Here is a 17,254-nt window from a genome sequence, read left to right as displayed (position 1 = left end):
AGAAATACGCAGTAAAATATAATCCAAGCGTATCAAATACGCAACGAACATTATAGATACGCTACAAAAATAAAACTTGTGCGTATCATCAAAATATTGTGAAGTAACCCTGCCTATTCGATTAGCAAATCAGCAACTTATTTTGAAATTATAAACAGGCATTCCATCAACCTTGCCAAACTCCACGATGACAGTTACATCATGATCATTTTCCATCACACTTTCTTGTGGAAGTATCGTGGTATTTTTTAGTCTTATGAAGCTCTCGAACCCACACGACACCAGTTTGCAGGGACTAGATGAATAGTGTTTTAAATATTTTACTTAAATACCCACATGTGTAAAAACTAGTGGGTAACAGAAATTTGAATACGCAGATAGAATTACTGATACCCAATGATTTTAAAATGCATGGGTAAAATACCCACAACACCAAAAGCTTATCTGGAGCTCTGAGTATGGTAGAAATGTTTATCCTTCCTTACAAAATGTTACGTGGTTGTTTTGGCACTGTCTTTCGTTTGCAGAAAAATGGTACATCTTCAACACTGTTTTCATGCTATTTAACTATACTTGACGAATTCAACAGTTGGACTACCTATATGGTTTCCAGGGTAGAATGTCTCCACTAATAGGTATGGTCATAGGAGTCGACCAAATGGATCAGGTGGGCAGGTTTGTTGACTTGTTTGATTGTGTGTCCTCGTACTGCGATGTTGTGGATTGTTGCTAAACAATATCATAACTCATTTGTCTGGCCCAGACTCGATTTACAGGCTCTCATATCCGAAGAGTGTCTAAAATGTGACTTTTCCTTCCAGTGCGCTGTACACAATGATGAAGGATCAGTTCGCCAACTATGTTGTGCAGAAGATGATCGATGTGGCAGAACCACCACAGCGCAAGATACTCATGCACAAGATCCGTCCTCACATTGGAACCTTGCGCAAATACACGTATGGCAAGCATATTCTTGCCAAACTAGAAAAGTTCTTCCTGAAAAACAACTCTGACCTGGGACCCATTGGAATGCCCCCAAATGGAGCACTTCCATGAAGAGCATTACTTTTTGTGTCTGAAGAGTAAAATAGTTTATACTACTGGGATCCAAAAACAGACCCTGTTTTATCAACTGCGAAACAGTTCTGTATTGGATATTTCTACAGAGATAGAAATAAGATTGCGGTTGCGATAACAAAACCACCCCTAATGTCCGTTTCCCAGTGTATACTAATGTTACTCTTCCGGCTAATCCTTTTTTGAAATCCGTTTCTCGGAAATGAGATTCGGTAGAAGATTTTATTTTTGCTTTCACCTTTCTCAAATTTGTTTTCGCATCAATTTTGCTGACTTTATTGGTCGAGCGAGAATCAAACGCCGAGTTTGCAAGTCCGAAGGAGATGCTCATTCACATGCCAGGTTTACAATAGTAGTTTGTACTAATGTGGTATTTTACTTGTTTACACAGTTTGGGAGGTCTAGTTAGGGGTTTTCTCTTTGCTTTTTCTTAACCATCCATAGGTAGATTTTGTGACAGTATCTATATAATCCATTATATTCTTGTTGTCGCTTGTGTGACTAGTGCCTTTGTGGGTTTGTTGATCGGGCAGAGGATAGTAATTGCATGTCTGGCTCAAACTGTAGAAAGCTGCTTAGCAGGTTCTTGCATCATTAGGAATCACTTTGAGGGAGTTAACGTTGAAATTGACTTAAGGACGGAATTTACAGTTGAAATTGTTTGATTTTTAGTAATTGATATACCAGGTGGAGGTGATCAGTCCCTTTTTGGAGAGAGGTGCTTTGACCAACAATCAGGTGACAGGTTGACTATTTGGCTCCTGATCTTCGTATGGTATTAAGTCTGTTGATGCGAGGGCCCATTTGGAACCTTGGCAACACCCATAAGGTTACTGCACCTGCAATTCTTTATTGAATGTTGTTGTGAATGTTGTACATTTATCAGTGTTTTTTTTTTTCCATTTTTTTTCTCTTCTTCTCAATGAAGATAGGCAATGGGCCAAAGTGAGTAGGAAGGTGGAGAATTGAGCCAGTTCACAATTGTTGACCTTGCAGTAACACAGGATATTGCTAAAGTTACCTCTTAAACTATCTTTGTAAGAGTATATATCATATGTGAAGTTAGCAGTTGATATTTGAGAATTCTAGAATAAGGATTTCTAGCACTAGCTATGTTCTGTCATTATGCACAGCTTGTTGATGTGAATACTTATAAAGTGACATTATGTTGGCTTCCAAACTGTATAACTTGTCTGAATGGTAAGGTTAAAGCTCTGCTTCACTTCATTCTGCAGAATAGATAGGTGAAAGTCTCAAAATAGTTGATTTGTACATTGCAACCCGGTTCAACCAAAGATCTTGATTTATTTGAATAAAGACAAACTACTTAGATCCTTTAGTTCCTCTGCCAATATGTATATAGAAAGATACAATAATCCGCCAGTGGAGACAAGGCAGGTGGTGAACTGAGTCAGCTTGGTGATCAGCCCATCCAACCATAGCTCATAAGCAGCTGTCATAATGTCCGTAGGAATGTCATCCATACTCCATGAAAAGGACTTTCCCCCAAGTACTTAACTCTCTTAAAGAAGTACATATTTCTGTCAGTATAAATACTCTTAAAGAAGTACATATTTCTGTCAGTATAAGAATGTAATCTCGTTTTTCATTGGTCAGCATACACCAAAGTTCCTATATTGTCCTGGTACGCCTCTGTGTAGATTAGACATAACCATGTTCTTGTAAATCAGGAAAAATAATCAGCAAGATTTCAATACAGTGAAACGATATATATTGTGATTGACTTAGGCATGGAGTATGGATCTTCTACCTTAGAAATTGTCCGAGTGATCTTGTAATCTAAACGTAACAAAGGCTGTTGCACTGGAATAATATTGTATGGATGTGTCAGAATTAGATACGTCTTTATTGAAATTATTAGTTTCTCAGAGCCAGTGAAGAGAGATATTACAGGTCACTGAATATTCTTCTTGTAACTGATCAGGTAGTTCTCTATTTCTGTCTGTTTGGGAAATTTTCATGCCAAAGTTTGCCACATCCATCCACCTGTGACACAACAGGAATCAAAAAAGCATTTTGTGTTGGAATCAAATAATAACTACAGGCAACTGTTGAATATTTTGTATCTATTGCAAAAAGGATTCATTGTATATAACATTGTCAAACGACTTGAAACTCATTTGTACAATCTAGCATTATTCTCCAAAAGATCTGGTTTGTAAAAAAAATATCTTTGAATGTTGTCTCCGAAAATCTGATTTTCATGAGTTTAAAGGAGGACTGTAATATATATTTAGATGTGTAAAACTATAGTGTTCAAACCATAACATTGTACAATAGCGTTTACATTCTGGTGATGTATGTTAAGATGAGATCATTAACATCTCCAACATAAACTTGTACAAATCTCACAAGTTCCATTTCAAACATGCGATCTGTCTCGCTTTGTAAATTTTTACATATAAAACCTTACATACAGTGTAAAGAAAAAGGAATTTTGACAATGTACTTCATTTTCTGCATCAACTTGTTTTCCCATCTATATTTTGTTTGTCAATCAACTAGTGATAGTTCTAGATATCAAAGTATCTGGTATTGAATTGGAAAAGTGATGAAATTAGTGCTGCAAGATATTTTTGCAGGGCCAAGAAATTGTAAAAGAATTGGTTCTCAGGCAGTGGTTGTTAAGTACTGGTAACCATGGGGATAATTTCCCAACCATGCTAAGTGAGTTGTCCTGAACCCAGAAATATAGATCTTTACATTTTGTCTGTTTGCTTACACTCAATGCCTGAGAACCAATCGGATGAATTTATTTTAGTAAGTCCTGTCTGTTCAAGTTATAAGGGTACATACAATACAGTTCTTGTACAAAACTTCTGATGCTGTGGATGCACATACGTGGCTAGTTCCCTGTCAATTCAACTAGACTGTCATCCGGCCTCGAACCCATCTCTGATACTGAAGGTCTGAAGACAATATTGTTAGGTTGGTATGTTTTGGCATTCGAGTGGACAAAGAGACCAATTTCAACCGTTAATATCAGAGATGGGTTCTTTCAGGACTTGCGTATATTAAACAAACTTGTTCATCACTGCCTATGCAACTGCTTGTACAGCTGTCGCCAGAAACTTAAGGTTGTACCAACCAACCTTCCAGGTGTAAAGTGTAAATAGAGACAGAACAGTGTATAGAAAGATTTGTATAAAATCATGGTGGCCAACTCATTGTATGTAAATTTCTCCCATCTAACCTGCGTGTATGCCACACACTCTCCTTGTAAGCTACCCACCTTTTTGTAAAGAGATATTCAAGTATTTTGTAATGGTTATGTTCATAAAATCACTTTTGTAACATTATGTGCATAGGAATTCAATGGCCTTAATTTTCTATCAGCTTGTACAAATGTAAAGAAGCCGGTGTAACCGCTGTGTAAAGATACAAACCATACTGGTGCTATATATAGAGGATAAGATTAAAACCTATTAGATTTGAAACGTCAAATAATCTTGTACAGAGGGACTCGTCTGAACGAGGGAAGTATCACTATGTAAATTTGGAGCTCCACCATCCTTTGTGAATATGGCACATTTCTCAATGAAACTCTGATAGTCCATCCTGATCAGCTACTGGACTGGACCTGCCGACCCAACATTCAAATCTCACTGCAGGGGAGATAACTGCTTCCTACTTTTCATTTTGTGTTGCGTACAGTCGAAAGCTGCACAAGTTGTTACCCACTGGAATAGTTCAGGGTCTCGATTAACAACATTCCAATGTTTGCTATTTCAATATCCTGTGCCTATACTGGAAGAAAGTTTCTGTCACAGCATGGTTAAAATCCCCTGCAGTGATATTGGGTTGAGTCGTCAACCAGTCAATGTCGGTAATCAGGTTTTGCCCTTGAAAGGTGTATGACTGACTGTTGCTGGTAACCAGTGCCCCAAGTTTGCGGGACAGGAGGCATAGGTGTATATTATTATGTTGCATTTAATAACGTTGTCTGTGTTTATCATATAATCCTATTGTAATATTTCATATATATTTCCCATTTTTTTTTGCACTCATCTGTAGTTAGTATTGTAATATTTTTGTGAAATTTGTCAATAGTCGGCCAAATGAAATAAACAGCAGCAGGTGTACATTATTACTCTCTCGTGTAGATTGACATGTGTACAAATGTACATTTTGTAAATCGGATTTGCTATCTGACAGTTTTATATATTAATATGTACAGAGATCACTTTCGTTATTAAAACCCAGGAAACATTTCGCATCATTTGTACAAATGTCACTAACTATCACCAATGAATTTGAGTATTTTCAAATTTTATTCTAGTTGTGCTAAGTTTGCACTAAAATTGGGACCTGTTATTTTCAGCTGTTCAAACCATTGGTAACATTGAATACATTTCTCAGTATTTTGTGCATGTTGTTTTCTTATCATAGACAGAATGTCTTGCAAGGTAGCATTTTTGGTTGTAACATATCTTCAAAGACTTCATTTCCCTTTCTACTCTGTTTTATAAGTTCTTGTGGAAAGGGCTTTTTGTACTGGAGTTTCAGTGGCATGGTTTCACACTTTCACCTTGGAAATATTTATCTAGTCACTGTGGAACTACTGTTAAATGGAAGAAATACCTGGCTTTGTCCTTTCTATTTAAAAATAATCCGATTGTTTGAATTTTACTTCCTAGTTTGTCCTGACTTCTTAAAGTCAGGAGAAATTCTATTGCCTATGGCTTGATGCTTGTGTGATATATATATATTTTAACCTCAGAATTGGATTTGAAGTGGTCTGATATTGTCCTGAAGGCACTTGACAGTTACTTTCTGACACATTTAATCAAGGATTTAACATTTTACCTTCTTACATATTTAATATGTCCATGCTTTGATGTTTTATTTGTCAACAGCACAGGGCCCAAATTGATATGCTGTAGAGGTGTTGGATAGACTTGATGTAGCATGCGGAAATGTTTTCCTTAACATTTTTTTCAAATCCCTGGGGTAAAGCTGTTTGTCTCAACCCCCTTACCATGAATGGTTCTTCCAACAAAGCAGGGGTATTTGGTAAGATAGTGCTATGTGTTTATCTAGATATTCTATTTGCCTTGAATTTTCCCCTTTGACTAGGTATGTGTTTGCCATTATTCCATATATCATTGTGTGCATGTATGTTTTGTAGATTGGAACAGAAAGATAAATCATACTTGTATATTGTTCAATGTGTATTGTAATGTAATTTAGCTTCTGTATATTTGTCCGATACAAATCATGTATATTTATCAGGTTTTTATTCCCTATTTAACAGTAACTGCTGTTTATCTTGTAAAAATGTATGAATCGTTTTGGGGAGTTCACATCTACATTGTGAGTCACGGGCCGAACCAGCTGTAAACAGTCAATTTCATCCATTGCATCATGTAGTCTTGCCAAACTCTACAACCCCACTGGTAGCTTTGGTAAATGTACATGCTGTATAAAGATTGTACAAGTGTAAGAAGCCGTGTTTTGCTATAGACAAATAAAGTTATCATATGATTGTGAACCTGACTTGTTGACTTGCCAACACACCATACCCTGGTAGATGTTGATTTATACTGGAGTGACTGGTGGTCAGTGGAACATTGATGTAAAGGCGGAAGACCGAAGATTATTTCAAGACTGGCAAGCAGACAATAGGGACAACAGCCGTAGACCTGTGAAGATCCCGGTTAGAATAGGTCTTCAGCAACTTATGCTTGCTGTAAGAGGCGTTGGGTAGTCAGGCTTGCTGACTTGGTTGATGCATGTCATCGAATCCCAATTACGTGGATCGATGCGCATGATGTCAATCACTGTATTGATGCTCATGATATTAATCACTGAATTGTCTGGTCCAGACTCGATTATTTACAGACAACCGTCATATAGCTGGAATATTGCTGAGTGCGGCGTTAAACAACAAACCAACCAACGGTTATTTACAGACTGCTGTCATATAGATAGAATGTTGCTGAGTGTGGCTTTAAACAACAAGCAAATAAACCCAGTGCAGCTGTTGCAGCCAAAGTAAGCTCATCGGGACTCCAGGTTAAAATGTGCATTGAGTGTCCTACGTGCGTGAAGCTGCTCGTTAAATCAGTCCTGGTTGGTCTGGTTAGTGTGTAAGTTAATTGATCATGTTCAAGCTGCCGTCATTTAGTAAATAAACGTTAATGCCAATCTGATTATCAGACGAAATGGATTCCATTTTGAGTAAATGGCAAAATAGTGGTGAAAATTATATGAGTGGGTCACTGAAAATCAGTGATTAAACCACGTATTCGCGAAAAGGGTAATCATGTCCTGCCCTTTTTGTTGCATCTGCAACACACTGACATGCTTAGCAGCAGTGCTTTAGCGTGTGCACGCCCCAGTCGCGTCAGCATGGATAGAAATTCGCACTAGCTGGCTAGTTCCACTAATTTTAATGTATCCCGACTAGAATTTCAGGCTTTTTTGGACTTGTCAACATGGTGCTAGTAAAATATCAGGTTAATTTCCACCTGATCAGAGTCTGCTTGTGGTTTGAACAGGTTTGGTTTTGTCCGCAGCATATTCGTGCATATGCGTCTCACCAAAGTGGTAAACGTCTGAGACATGCATCAACTGATGATTTCCTCTAAAATTAGGCTGGCAGACTATTTAAATAAAATACAAAGCCGCGAAAGCCTCAACTTGTTCACTCATTGAACATCAGGGGAAGGGGGAAGGAGATATTTTCATATGATAAAGAATGTTTCATAGACTGGTGTTATTGAAATATAGAGTAACTACCGATCAACTTACCTGTGGCTTGACGTATTTCAATCACAACGAGTCCTATCGACAATTTTACAGTGGAAAAATACGAATGAAAACGAAGTTCAAATTTCTTCCATTAAGGGAAGTATCAACGGACTATAGAAATATGCGCGTTGTGATGATAAAAAGTAATAAAGACTTCTTATAAATCTAATCCACTAAAAGCAAGTCAATTTGAGAAAGTTCTGTGCATCTTCGAAAATAACCAAATCAGATGGACGAAAAGCACCCATGGTACGTACCATCAGGTAAAGGTAATCGTGTCATTGTTATGCATGCTGGAGCTCGTACTCTGGGGCTTATTGATGGATGTGAGCTAATTTGAGGCGAAAAAGAAAACATTATCCAAGGAAATAAATGGTGATGTGTTCATAGACTCATTGGAGCATTAGCTACTGCACAATCTAAACAATTATTGTCATGGATAACACCAGTTATCATAACGCCCAAGAACCAGATATTGTCGCGCCAACCATGCAGGAATATCTGACATCTTGCAATGTCGACTTCATACCATGTGAAAAGAAAGTTCAACTAATGGAGAAATTCGACTGAAAATTGAAACTAGTCAAGTACAAGACATGTCGCGGCGCGGTCAGACATTGTGAGGTGAGGTGAGGTGAAATGGGGTTTAACGTCGCGTCCAAGATTATTGCACTTCCATAGCGACGTGCATGTACGTGTGTGTGTTTGTGTGGCTGCTTGTACTAGTCCGGACTGATGCCGATTTATAGTGCTAGCTCACTGAGATACCATGCCGCAGTTTAACATGAATACCCCACTCAGACACAGTATACTGACTCCGAGCCGCCAGACAGGGTAACAACAAGTACCATCTTTTAACGTCTTTTGGTATGACGCGGCCGGGGATCGAACCCGGACCTTCCGCTCTCCGGGCGGACGCTCTACCACAAGACCACGGAGGCGGTCTCAGACATTGTGAGCTCAACCTTACTGCGCCTATCTGGGCTAGCTTTAAAGGTCCGTGGGAAGACAAAACAAAACAAAACATTCAAATTTCAAAGGGTTGATCAACGCAGCCTTTGCTCAAATCACGCAAGAGGGATGGCAAAATGCTGAAGATCACGTTCTTGAAGTAGAACGTCAGTACCACCAACATGACTTCTTGATATCAGCCTAATTGCTCCAGTTATCACATCTTTTGTTGATAGTACAGTCTCAGACACGTCAGAAGCTGAGTCAGAAGCTGGCTAAAGGAGTCATCTTTCCAACAACAAATATTTTTTGATTAAAATAACCCAACCTTTCAATACCCATCCCGTTTAATGATTTTAACTATTCTATCATTTTTTTCAACCAAATATAATGCAGTACATATCTTTATTGCTACCCCCGTCAACGCACATCTCAATAAAGTACAATAACAGCAATATTTTGAGACCACTCTAAACTCAGGTGACATTTGCACCTGTGCACTGAGAATGTACGGACCGGTGTGAGGTCATCATCTCGGGACAGGTGTCAGGTAATTACCTCGGGCTATAGGCCGTGTCAACACACGCTTGACAACACACAAATATGTTCTAAGGTTATCATCATTGTACCTGTGAAAGTACCTTCTTGGGCTTATCACAGTGTCAGGATAAGCTAGATTAGGTAGATTTACGTTATTTTGATATATGCTGTTTTCATAGCCCTGTGATTCGTAATTATTAAATGAAGCCAGAAAAAAGCTTTTCCGTCAGTATTTTCAACTAAACTAAAGGCACTGCGCGCACTCAAACTCATACCCGAACTACAGGAAGCAAAGGCAGTCATCCAATCAGACTCGCTTAGTGCACTACACAAGACCAAATACAGTCAACAGGATTCAAAATAAAACTCGACCCCTGAAGATCCGGGGTAGAATAGGTCTTCCGCAACCCGTGCTTGCAGTAAAAGGCAACCATGCTTGTCGTAAGAGGTGTGTCACGACGTAAATTGTATTAAAAAGGTAAATTATAATACTTGCAGCAAATTGTAATAATTTTGACGTAAATTGTCATAATATTTTACGTAAATTGTAATACGCAAATTGTAATAAAAATTGACGTAAATTGTAATAATCTCTACTTGCGATAAATTCTTACGTAAATTGTAATAACCTTACTACCGTAGTGTCCAAGACGCCAATTGACTAGAAATGATCTTTGTCAGTTGAGCTTGCGTTTCACATGTACAATTCGAAAAATACTGTGTATGATGACAAACGTACAAAACTGTTAAGTTAGGGGTGATTGGTATAGGCTTTATTGTACAATCGTCATTAAAGGGTGGTGTCAACATCGATAAATTTAAATGACTGAAAGATCCATCCTCGGGTTCAAAATGAATGGTTACACAACCGTATATTCGACAAATAACTTAATTGTGACTTATTGTTCAATACTCTTATAAGGCTATTCAGAATGTTTTTTGCATGACTTGCTTCAACAGTACGTTGACCAGTTCGACACGACTGAACGAGTGATGACGAAGGGTACACACACTGGCTGGTCAACCAGTGTTTCGATTTGCAGTGGAAACGCTATACGAGTTGATGAGTACATGATCCTTTTCTTGAAACAAACGAGGGAATTTAATCATATTCATACAATTCATTTTATTTTGACGAAGAATTCAAATACAACAAATGAGTTGACAGATTCCGTGCATACACAAATAACATCCGGTATCTTCGGATAACTCTTGTACAGTTTCAAAGAGTATACGAATTATCATAAATGTCTTGCAATCAATTGCTGAAATATATCTGCTTGTATCAAATAGATAGGAATTGAAGATTTATAATTAAAAATATGTTTGTCACTAAAGTAAATTTTCTCTTTGATCTTCAAACGTCCTTGAAGATCATTAAACTCGACAATCGTTGGTGGATTGCGCCCAAAAACCTTGATACGAAATACAAACGTACAATAATCCCCTGAAAACATAACCTCCTCTGAAAGATTAAGAGGATTAAAGTAATTTGAGCTAACATCAAGCACTGTAATAACATACTCTCTTAAAATTCCAATGAAATGACTGGTGACTTACCAAAAAGTCAAATTATATTTTGCTCCAAATTTTCTTTCCTAGTTCTAATTGCCTACCCTTATCACTTTTTTTTCTGAAATTGAGTTAAAACTTCTAAATTTGAGACTGCAATATATGTCTTCAGAGGGTATTTCATACACTATGTAACAACTGTTTTATCCCATTTCAAATTTGGTTTCATGCTGAATCGCTCTTTTCAACTACTGCTAACACACTTTAAATGCAAGGAAAGCATCCCAAACATATATTTGTATATATAAATACATTGTGTTGATAACCACGTACTTAACCTACAGAAACCTACACTCCAGTGAGTTTATATATATATACAACAATGTTCGATATATCAAGTTTCAAAAAGTTCTCACACCCCACACTAAGTCATATTTAATGACGATTGTACGATAAATGCTGTACCAAACTTCCCTAAACAGTTTTGTACCTTTGTATATATATGTACTCCAACTGTGTGTGTGTATATATATATATAGAACTATATTCGTACCGAAAATTTATATATATCGAGCTATATTCGTACCCAAAAATTATATATATCGAACTATATTCGTACCCAAAAATTATATATATAATTTTCGGTACGAATATAGCTCGAGATACTTTTGTCATGCAGTGAGAAAACATGCATGTTTGACACACACAGTTATTATATTTGTGAACAGTAATCCTTATACAACTATTGATATGTAAAGGGACCTTGAATAGTAAACTTTGATATATACATCTTTACTTAATCCGTTACTTGTTGGGGACATGTCAAGTCAGTTGAATGTTTGCTTTTATGTGTTCACCAGTGCAAAATGCTTTTCTTTCTGATTATTATCAATATTAATCAATATTTTTTATGTATTCCCTTGAGCTGTAAATTTACCCAAATAATATTATGTTGAATCGCCGTAAAATATCCAGCTAAGGCCATGTAAAAAGTTCCTTGTTTCTCATCACCGCCTGACACTACATTTTTCTTTATTTTTCACCCCCCTATTCACAACCAATTAACCTATTTGTCGAATAGACGTACCTAATGTAATCCATCATTTTTAACACGAGGATGGATCTTTCAGTCATAAATTTCGATGTGAACAGTTGCTAGAGTATCGTTCTAACAATACAGACATGACACAAGCTGCACGTAAAATAACTGATAAAGGTAGTCCTTGCGGATTCACATACCTACATGCACATCGCCCAGGACATTGTCATTATTTGCTTTACATCCTTCGAGCAACGTTAAAAAATTGAAACTTGAATAATAATAAATTGATATAATGTATATGAACATGTATAAATCAGCTTGCACACAGACTACTGCAGAATGACATGTCATCCATTTGCTAGTTTAGTTTGGTTTAAACATATTTTATTCACAGAGCAAAATGAGAATTGTATTGGGGACAAGTTCTTGCAACTTAGTAAACCCCTCTCCGCATAAAATATGTACAAATATACAGTTGCAAAATAAATAAATTTGCTTCAGTCAGTAAAAGTCAGACTTTCCACATTTACACATCAATATATTTGTGTAAGTTTGTTACGTTATAATTATTCCATTGTGTATATTACTACCTACTTTACCAATTGAAATATGATTCCATTAGGTTAAATATGAACAATTATGATGAAAATCGTCAATAGGATATATTACAATTAAGTGCAAAACACACAGAGTATTTCTCAAATAAGTAAGAAAACTAAGTTCATTCTAGTAATTAATCCTCTTCTGGACAACCATGGAAATGAAATTCCAATGCGTTTATATATACATATAATTATACAACAATGTACGATAACGACCTCAATCCTCCCCCACACCCATACTTTAATGACGATTGTACGATAAACCCAGTACCAACCCTGACAAGGATAGGTTCTAGTCATTTAACGCCTTTGACACTAAACTTATAAGGTTATTACAATTTACGTAAACAGTTATTACATTTTACCGCAAGTTGAGATTATTACAATTTACGTCAATTTTTATTACAATTTGCATATTACAATTTACGTCAAATTTTATTACAATTTACGTTGTTATTACAATTTATGTCAAAATTGTTACAATTTGCTGCAAGTATTACAATTTACCTTTTTATTACAATTTACGTGGCGACTAACGGAATCGGGTGGTCAGACTCGCTGGCTTGGTTGATGCATGTAACCCAATTGCGTGGATCGATGCTCTTGAGGTCAATCACTGGATTGTCTGGTGCAGACTCGATTATTTACAGACCGACGTCATATAGCTGGAGTATTGCTGACTGCGGCGTTAAACAGCAAACAAACAAACTATACAAAACTCTCTGGTTTGCTATCAGGTGGAGCAATGTTAGGTCCCGTCTCACATAGATGTTCATGGAAATGAAAGGCAGACACGCCGGCGAAGCAAGCTCTGGACAACGCGGAGATGCAGCCTATTCTCTTCAGGGTACTGGAGATTAAAGCCTCCATAGACCAAAAATGGCAGGCCCATTGGGACGCAAATAAAATCAACAGATGGCTAAACGAAATTCAACCCCCCAAAAGCCATACTCCTGCTCAAATGAAATGAAAGTTGAAGTAGATATGCCTCATGACACAGTTACAAAAAAGCATTTTGCTATGAACCGGAATCCATCGCGCACTTGTTATTAGAATGTCAATACTATCACATGGCATCACAGAGGTGTATCCCCCAAAACTTGAGTCCAAAGAGCAACTTGTATCGCTGTGAAAAATCTGTTAAATAAGCAGGGGGCTGTGGCCCTTGGAAATTGACAAACTTGAGGAATCACAAATTGTATACCCGCGGAAAACGTCCCGTGAATCACTGACTATTATGGGCAATAATAAATAAACGCTACCCCCCAAAATCAGATTTATTTATATATCAGGTATGCATAAACTATTAAGGTTTATTTCATTGCAGGAAGGTACATGGCCTCAGACATTGAAGTCTTAAGAGTAAAACTAAAATTAAATGAAAGCCGCTCCTCATTTTTGAAAAAGTTTATGATACAGCATCCAAGCTCCATGGAATTTCTGTTGATTACCCGTCTTCAAAGCAATATCTTTGCATCGTTAAAAAGCTTCCTTTTTATAAACATGTAAATAAAGTTTATTATTTCGGAATTCGCATCTATAAATATAAAACTTTGCAATAAGTCAAATTAAATCGAACACCTTATCTGGTTTACTCCGGAAAATATCAATTCTGCACAAAATGTCATATGATAAACATGAACTTCTTCCCCAAACTGTTCTATCACATAACATCACGTCTCAAAACAAGTCAGTAATTGTTTCCTTTTCATTGTGACAGAAGCAGCACAGATCATTATGAACATATTTAAGTATATACAGTAAAGAATTAGTGGTGAGAATTCTGTGGATAATTTTGTATTGAAACCAACGCAGCCTCACGCCTTGTGTTGTAATTAATATTTTATTCCAGATATTGGTCTAATTTATGTTTTCAAACTTTAATTCCAACTTTCCCTGTCTTTTTACGTTTTAACCACAGATCGCTGGTCCTCCACAGAATCAGTACGAAGTTTAACTAAAATAAGTGAGTGAGTGAGTTTGATTTTACGCCGCTTTTAGCAATATTCCAGCAATATCACGGCAGGGGACACCAGAAATTGGCTTCACATATCGTACCCATGTCAGGAATCGAACCCGGGTTTTCGGCGTGACGAGTGAACGCTTTAACCACTGAAAGATGTTCGTATCAAGCACGATAAGTGACTGAAAATTTCTTTCCAAAAGTAGTTTCTTATCAAATGTACCCGTGAAGATCCGGGGTCTTTAGCAACCCATGCTTGCCGTAAAAGGCGAATATGCTTGTCGTAAGAGGCGACTAACGGGATCGGGTGGTCAGGCTCGCTGACTTGGTTGATGCATGTCATCGTATCCCAATTGCGTAGATCGCTGCTCATGATGTCAATCACTGGATTGTCTGGCCCAGGCTCGATTATTTACAGACCGTCGTCATATACCTGGAATATTGCTTAGTGCGGCGATAAACAACGAACAAACAAACAAACTTATCAAAGGTAATTTTCTCTCAAAGAACGTTACACCAAATTCACCAAGATTACACAAGTAAGGATATTTATATTTGAACATATTTATATTTCAACATTTTTAATCACCTGGGGACACAAGTCTCCTTATCTGGCTTTTAGAGATGTTTGAAGCACTATTCACCATGCATTGTTTCAGGGGTTGACAAACTGCCAGAGTGAGAAATGAGCAAAATAAAACAAATTCTCTACCAGTTATCAGTCATTCAATCTTTCCAAAGAATAATGTTCTACACATTCTACCACTGATGTCCAACATACTCCTCCCTGTCAGTCTTAGTGAGTGAGTGAGTGAGTGAGTGATTGAGCTAGTGAGTAAGGTTTTACCCCGCTTTTAGCAATATTCCAGCAATATCACGGCGGGGGACACCACAAATGGGCTTCACACATTGTACCCATGTCGGGAATCGAAAACGGGTCTTCAGCGTGACGAGCGAACGCCAGTAGGCTACCCGACCGCTCCCCTGTCAGTCCTAGGCATCCATGGTTTCGTTTTCGGAATAACACAGTAGGGCATTATGTCTCTCCTGTGCCAACTGTATTATGCCATCCTTCTGTCTCAGAGTTTAACATTTTCTTGCTATATATCCTGGATCACGCATGGATCATTCCCGTTTCTGAGTAATGTCCAATATTTCTTATACAATACCTTTCCGAAATGACAGTTTTAACACCAGGAAAGTCATGTTTAGGAGGCGTCCACGACTGTCTGTATTGTCTATGTGTAATGCATCGATTGAATAAACAGTGGGGTCATTCGTGATTCCCATCTCCTCCTTGGTCAGCTGGGAAAGGGGCATGTCAGCCACCCCCTCTCTTCACTGTTGTCTGTGTCATCTTCTAATGTCATTTGTGGGTTACCAGATGATGTGCAGTTTTCATCTCCAGCCTGATCAGCAGGCAATGTACGTATCGGTCCCAGACCAAGGTGTGTCTCCATGATCGCTTCCATTTCGTCAGTAACAATAAAGGCATAAAACATGACATCTTCCCTAGGCAAGGGAGTTAAAGGATTATTAAAAAGGCTACGAACACAGCATTTTTCTTACAGAATACCATTCAAACATGAATTTATACCAAATCTGCATAGTCGATTTTTGAAAATAATTCGCAATTGTTATAATTATGCTCCAAAACCTAGAACACTTTGGCTCCGCCCACTCGTATGCATAGTTTTTTATTTAGCGGTCAGCCTCCTGTGGCTGTGACGTCATACCAGACAGTCCGCTATGTGTTGATCGTTCGTGTTTACGCTTGGCTGTCGACTGAAAAGTGACGCTAAGCGCTATATTTTGAATGAAGTTGTAGTGACAATATGCCGTATTGTCTCGCATTCGGGTGCACTTCGAGTGCTACGAATACTTCAGGCCTTCATTTCCATGGATTTCCCCGCGATCTACCAAGAAGAAAGCTGTGGCTGGCGTATTGTCGACGTGCTGATGTCAAACTCAAAGACATAAGCAAACACAGCACGTTGTGCTCCTTGCATTTCTCGAAGAATAATTATGAACGGGATCCCGAGTTCATGGCACAGTATGGCTCCACGAAAGCTAAACCCAAGCTTTTTAAGCATGCCGCACCGGACATTCCCCTGGCTATCGACGGCACGAGCAAGAATATCACCAAAAGTGCCACGTTCACCGAGAGGGGGGCTTTTTCAGAAGCGACGACGGTTAGAACAAATAGGCCTAGAAGTGAGTGAAGTAGATATGAACTTGATTCACAACATTGAGTCGTATGATATGACATGCTCGTTTGTATCTCTCACAGTTTTCATTTACCAGAGTTGTTGGATGTAGATCGATTTGACTACTTTGTTTTTAGCTGTAATTATGTCACAGTTTTCGCGCATCTCGTAGGTTTTGGCAGTATGCCTTGTCACCCATGAGGGATTGGGCATTCCTCCTACATACACTAGTCGCAAGGTTACTCAGTTTAAGAAAAAATCAGAATTGTCATAATTGTCTACGATTTATATAATTTATATTTTGTAAAATTAATTAGATCTAGAATGTGAAATAAAATCTATATTAATTATTTTCCCGTTTTAGGATCTGAAAGAAGCATATGATAGTTTCAAAGCAACTTAAGATTGTGGACAGTCCGGAGGTACAGATATTCAACATATGTCAACATTCGAGCCTGTTCAAACTTGTGTTGAGTCTGGCAGTGGAAAACACCATTTCGAGTGTCAGGTGTCATGTAAGTGATTTATTCTAACATTTCATATATTGATTCTGCTCAGAATCAAATTTGATTAATTAATTCCGTAA

At 37.8% G+C, this 17,254-nt stretch overlaps 1 protein-coding gene across 7 annotated transcripts in view; it reads left to right on the top strand.

Moving 5' to 3' along the window:
* LOC124131644 (pumilio homolog 1-like) overlaps positions 1–6,589 on the top strand; it is a 50,678-nt gene extending 44,089 nt beyond the window's left edge. For all 7 annotated transcript variants that reach the window (XM_048393554.1, XM_048393558.1, XM_046495059.2 and 4 more), the window contains one exon: positions 822–6,589. In XM_048393554.1, the coding sequence (XP_048249511.1) occupies positions 822–1,056 (235 nt within the window). In that variant the 3' untranslated portion in view covers positions 1,057–6,589. The remainder of the gene's footprint in view (positions 1–821) is intronic.
* Positions 6,590–17,254: the final 10,665 nt, after the last annotated feature.

The sequence above is a fragment of the Haliotis rufescens genome, unplaced genomic scaffold (assembly GCF_023055435.1).
Source record: "Haliotis rufescens isolate VD_foot unplaced genomic scaffold, xgHalRufe1.0.p SCAF_1, whole genome shotgun sequence".
Taxonomy (NCBI): Eukaryota; Metazoa; Mollusca; class Gastropoda; order Lepetellida; family Haliotidae; genus Haliotis; species Haliotis rufescens.
The sequence above is the reverse complement of the archived record's forward strand: the minus strand, read 5'-3'. Positions and strand labels throughout refer to the sequence as shown.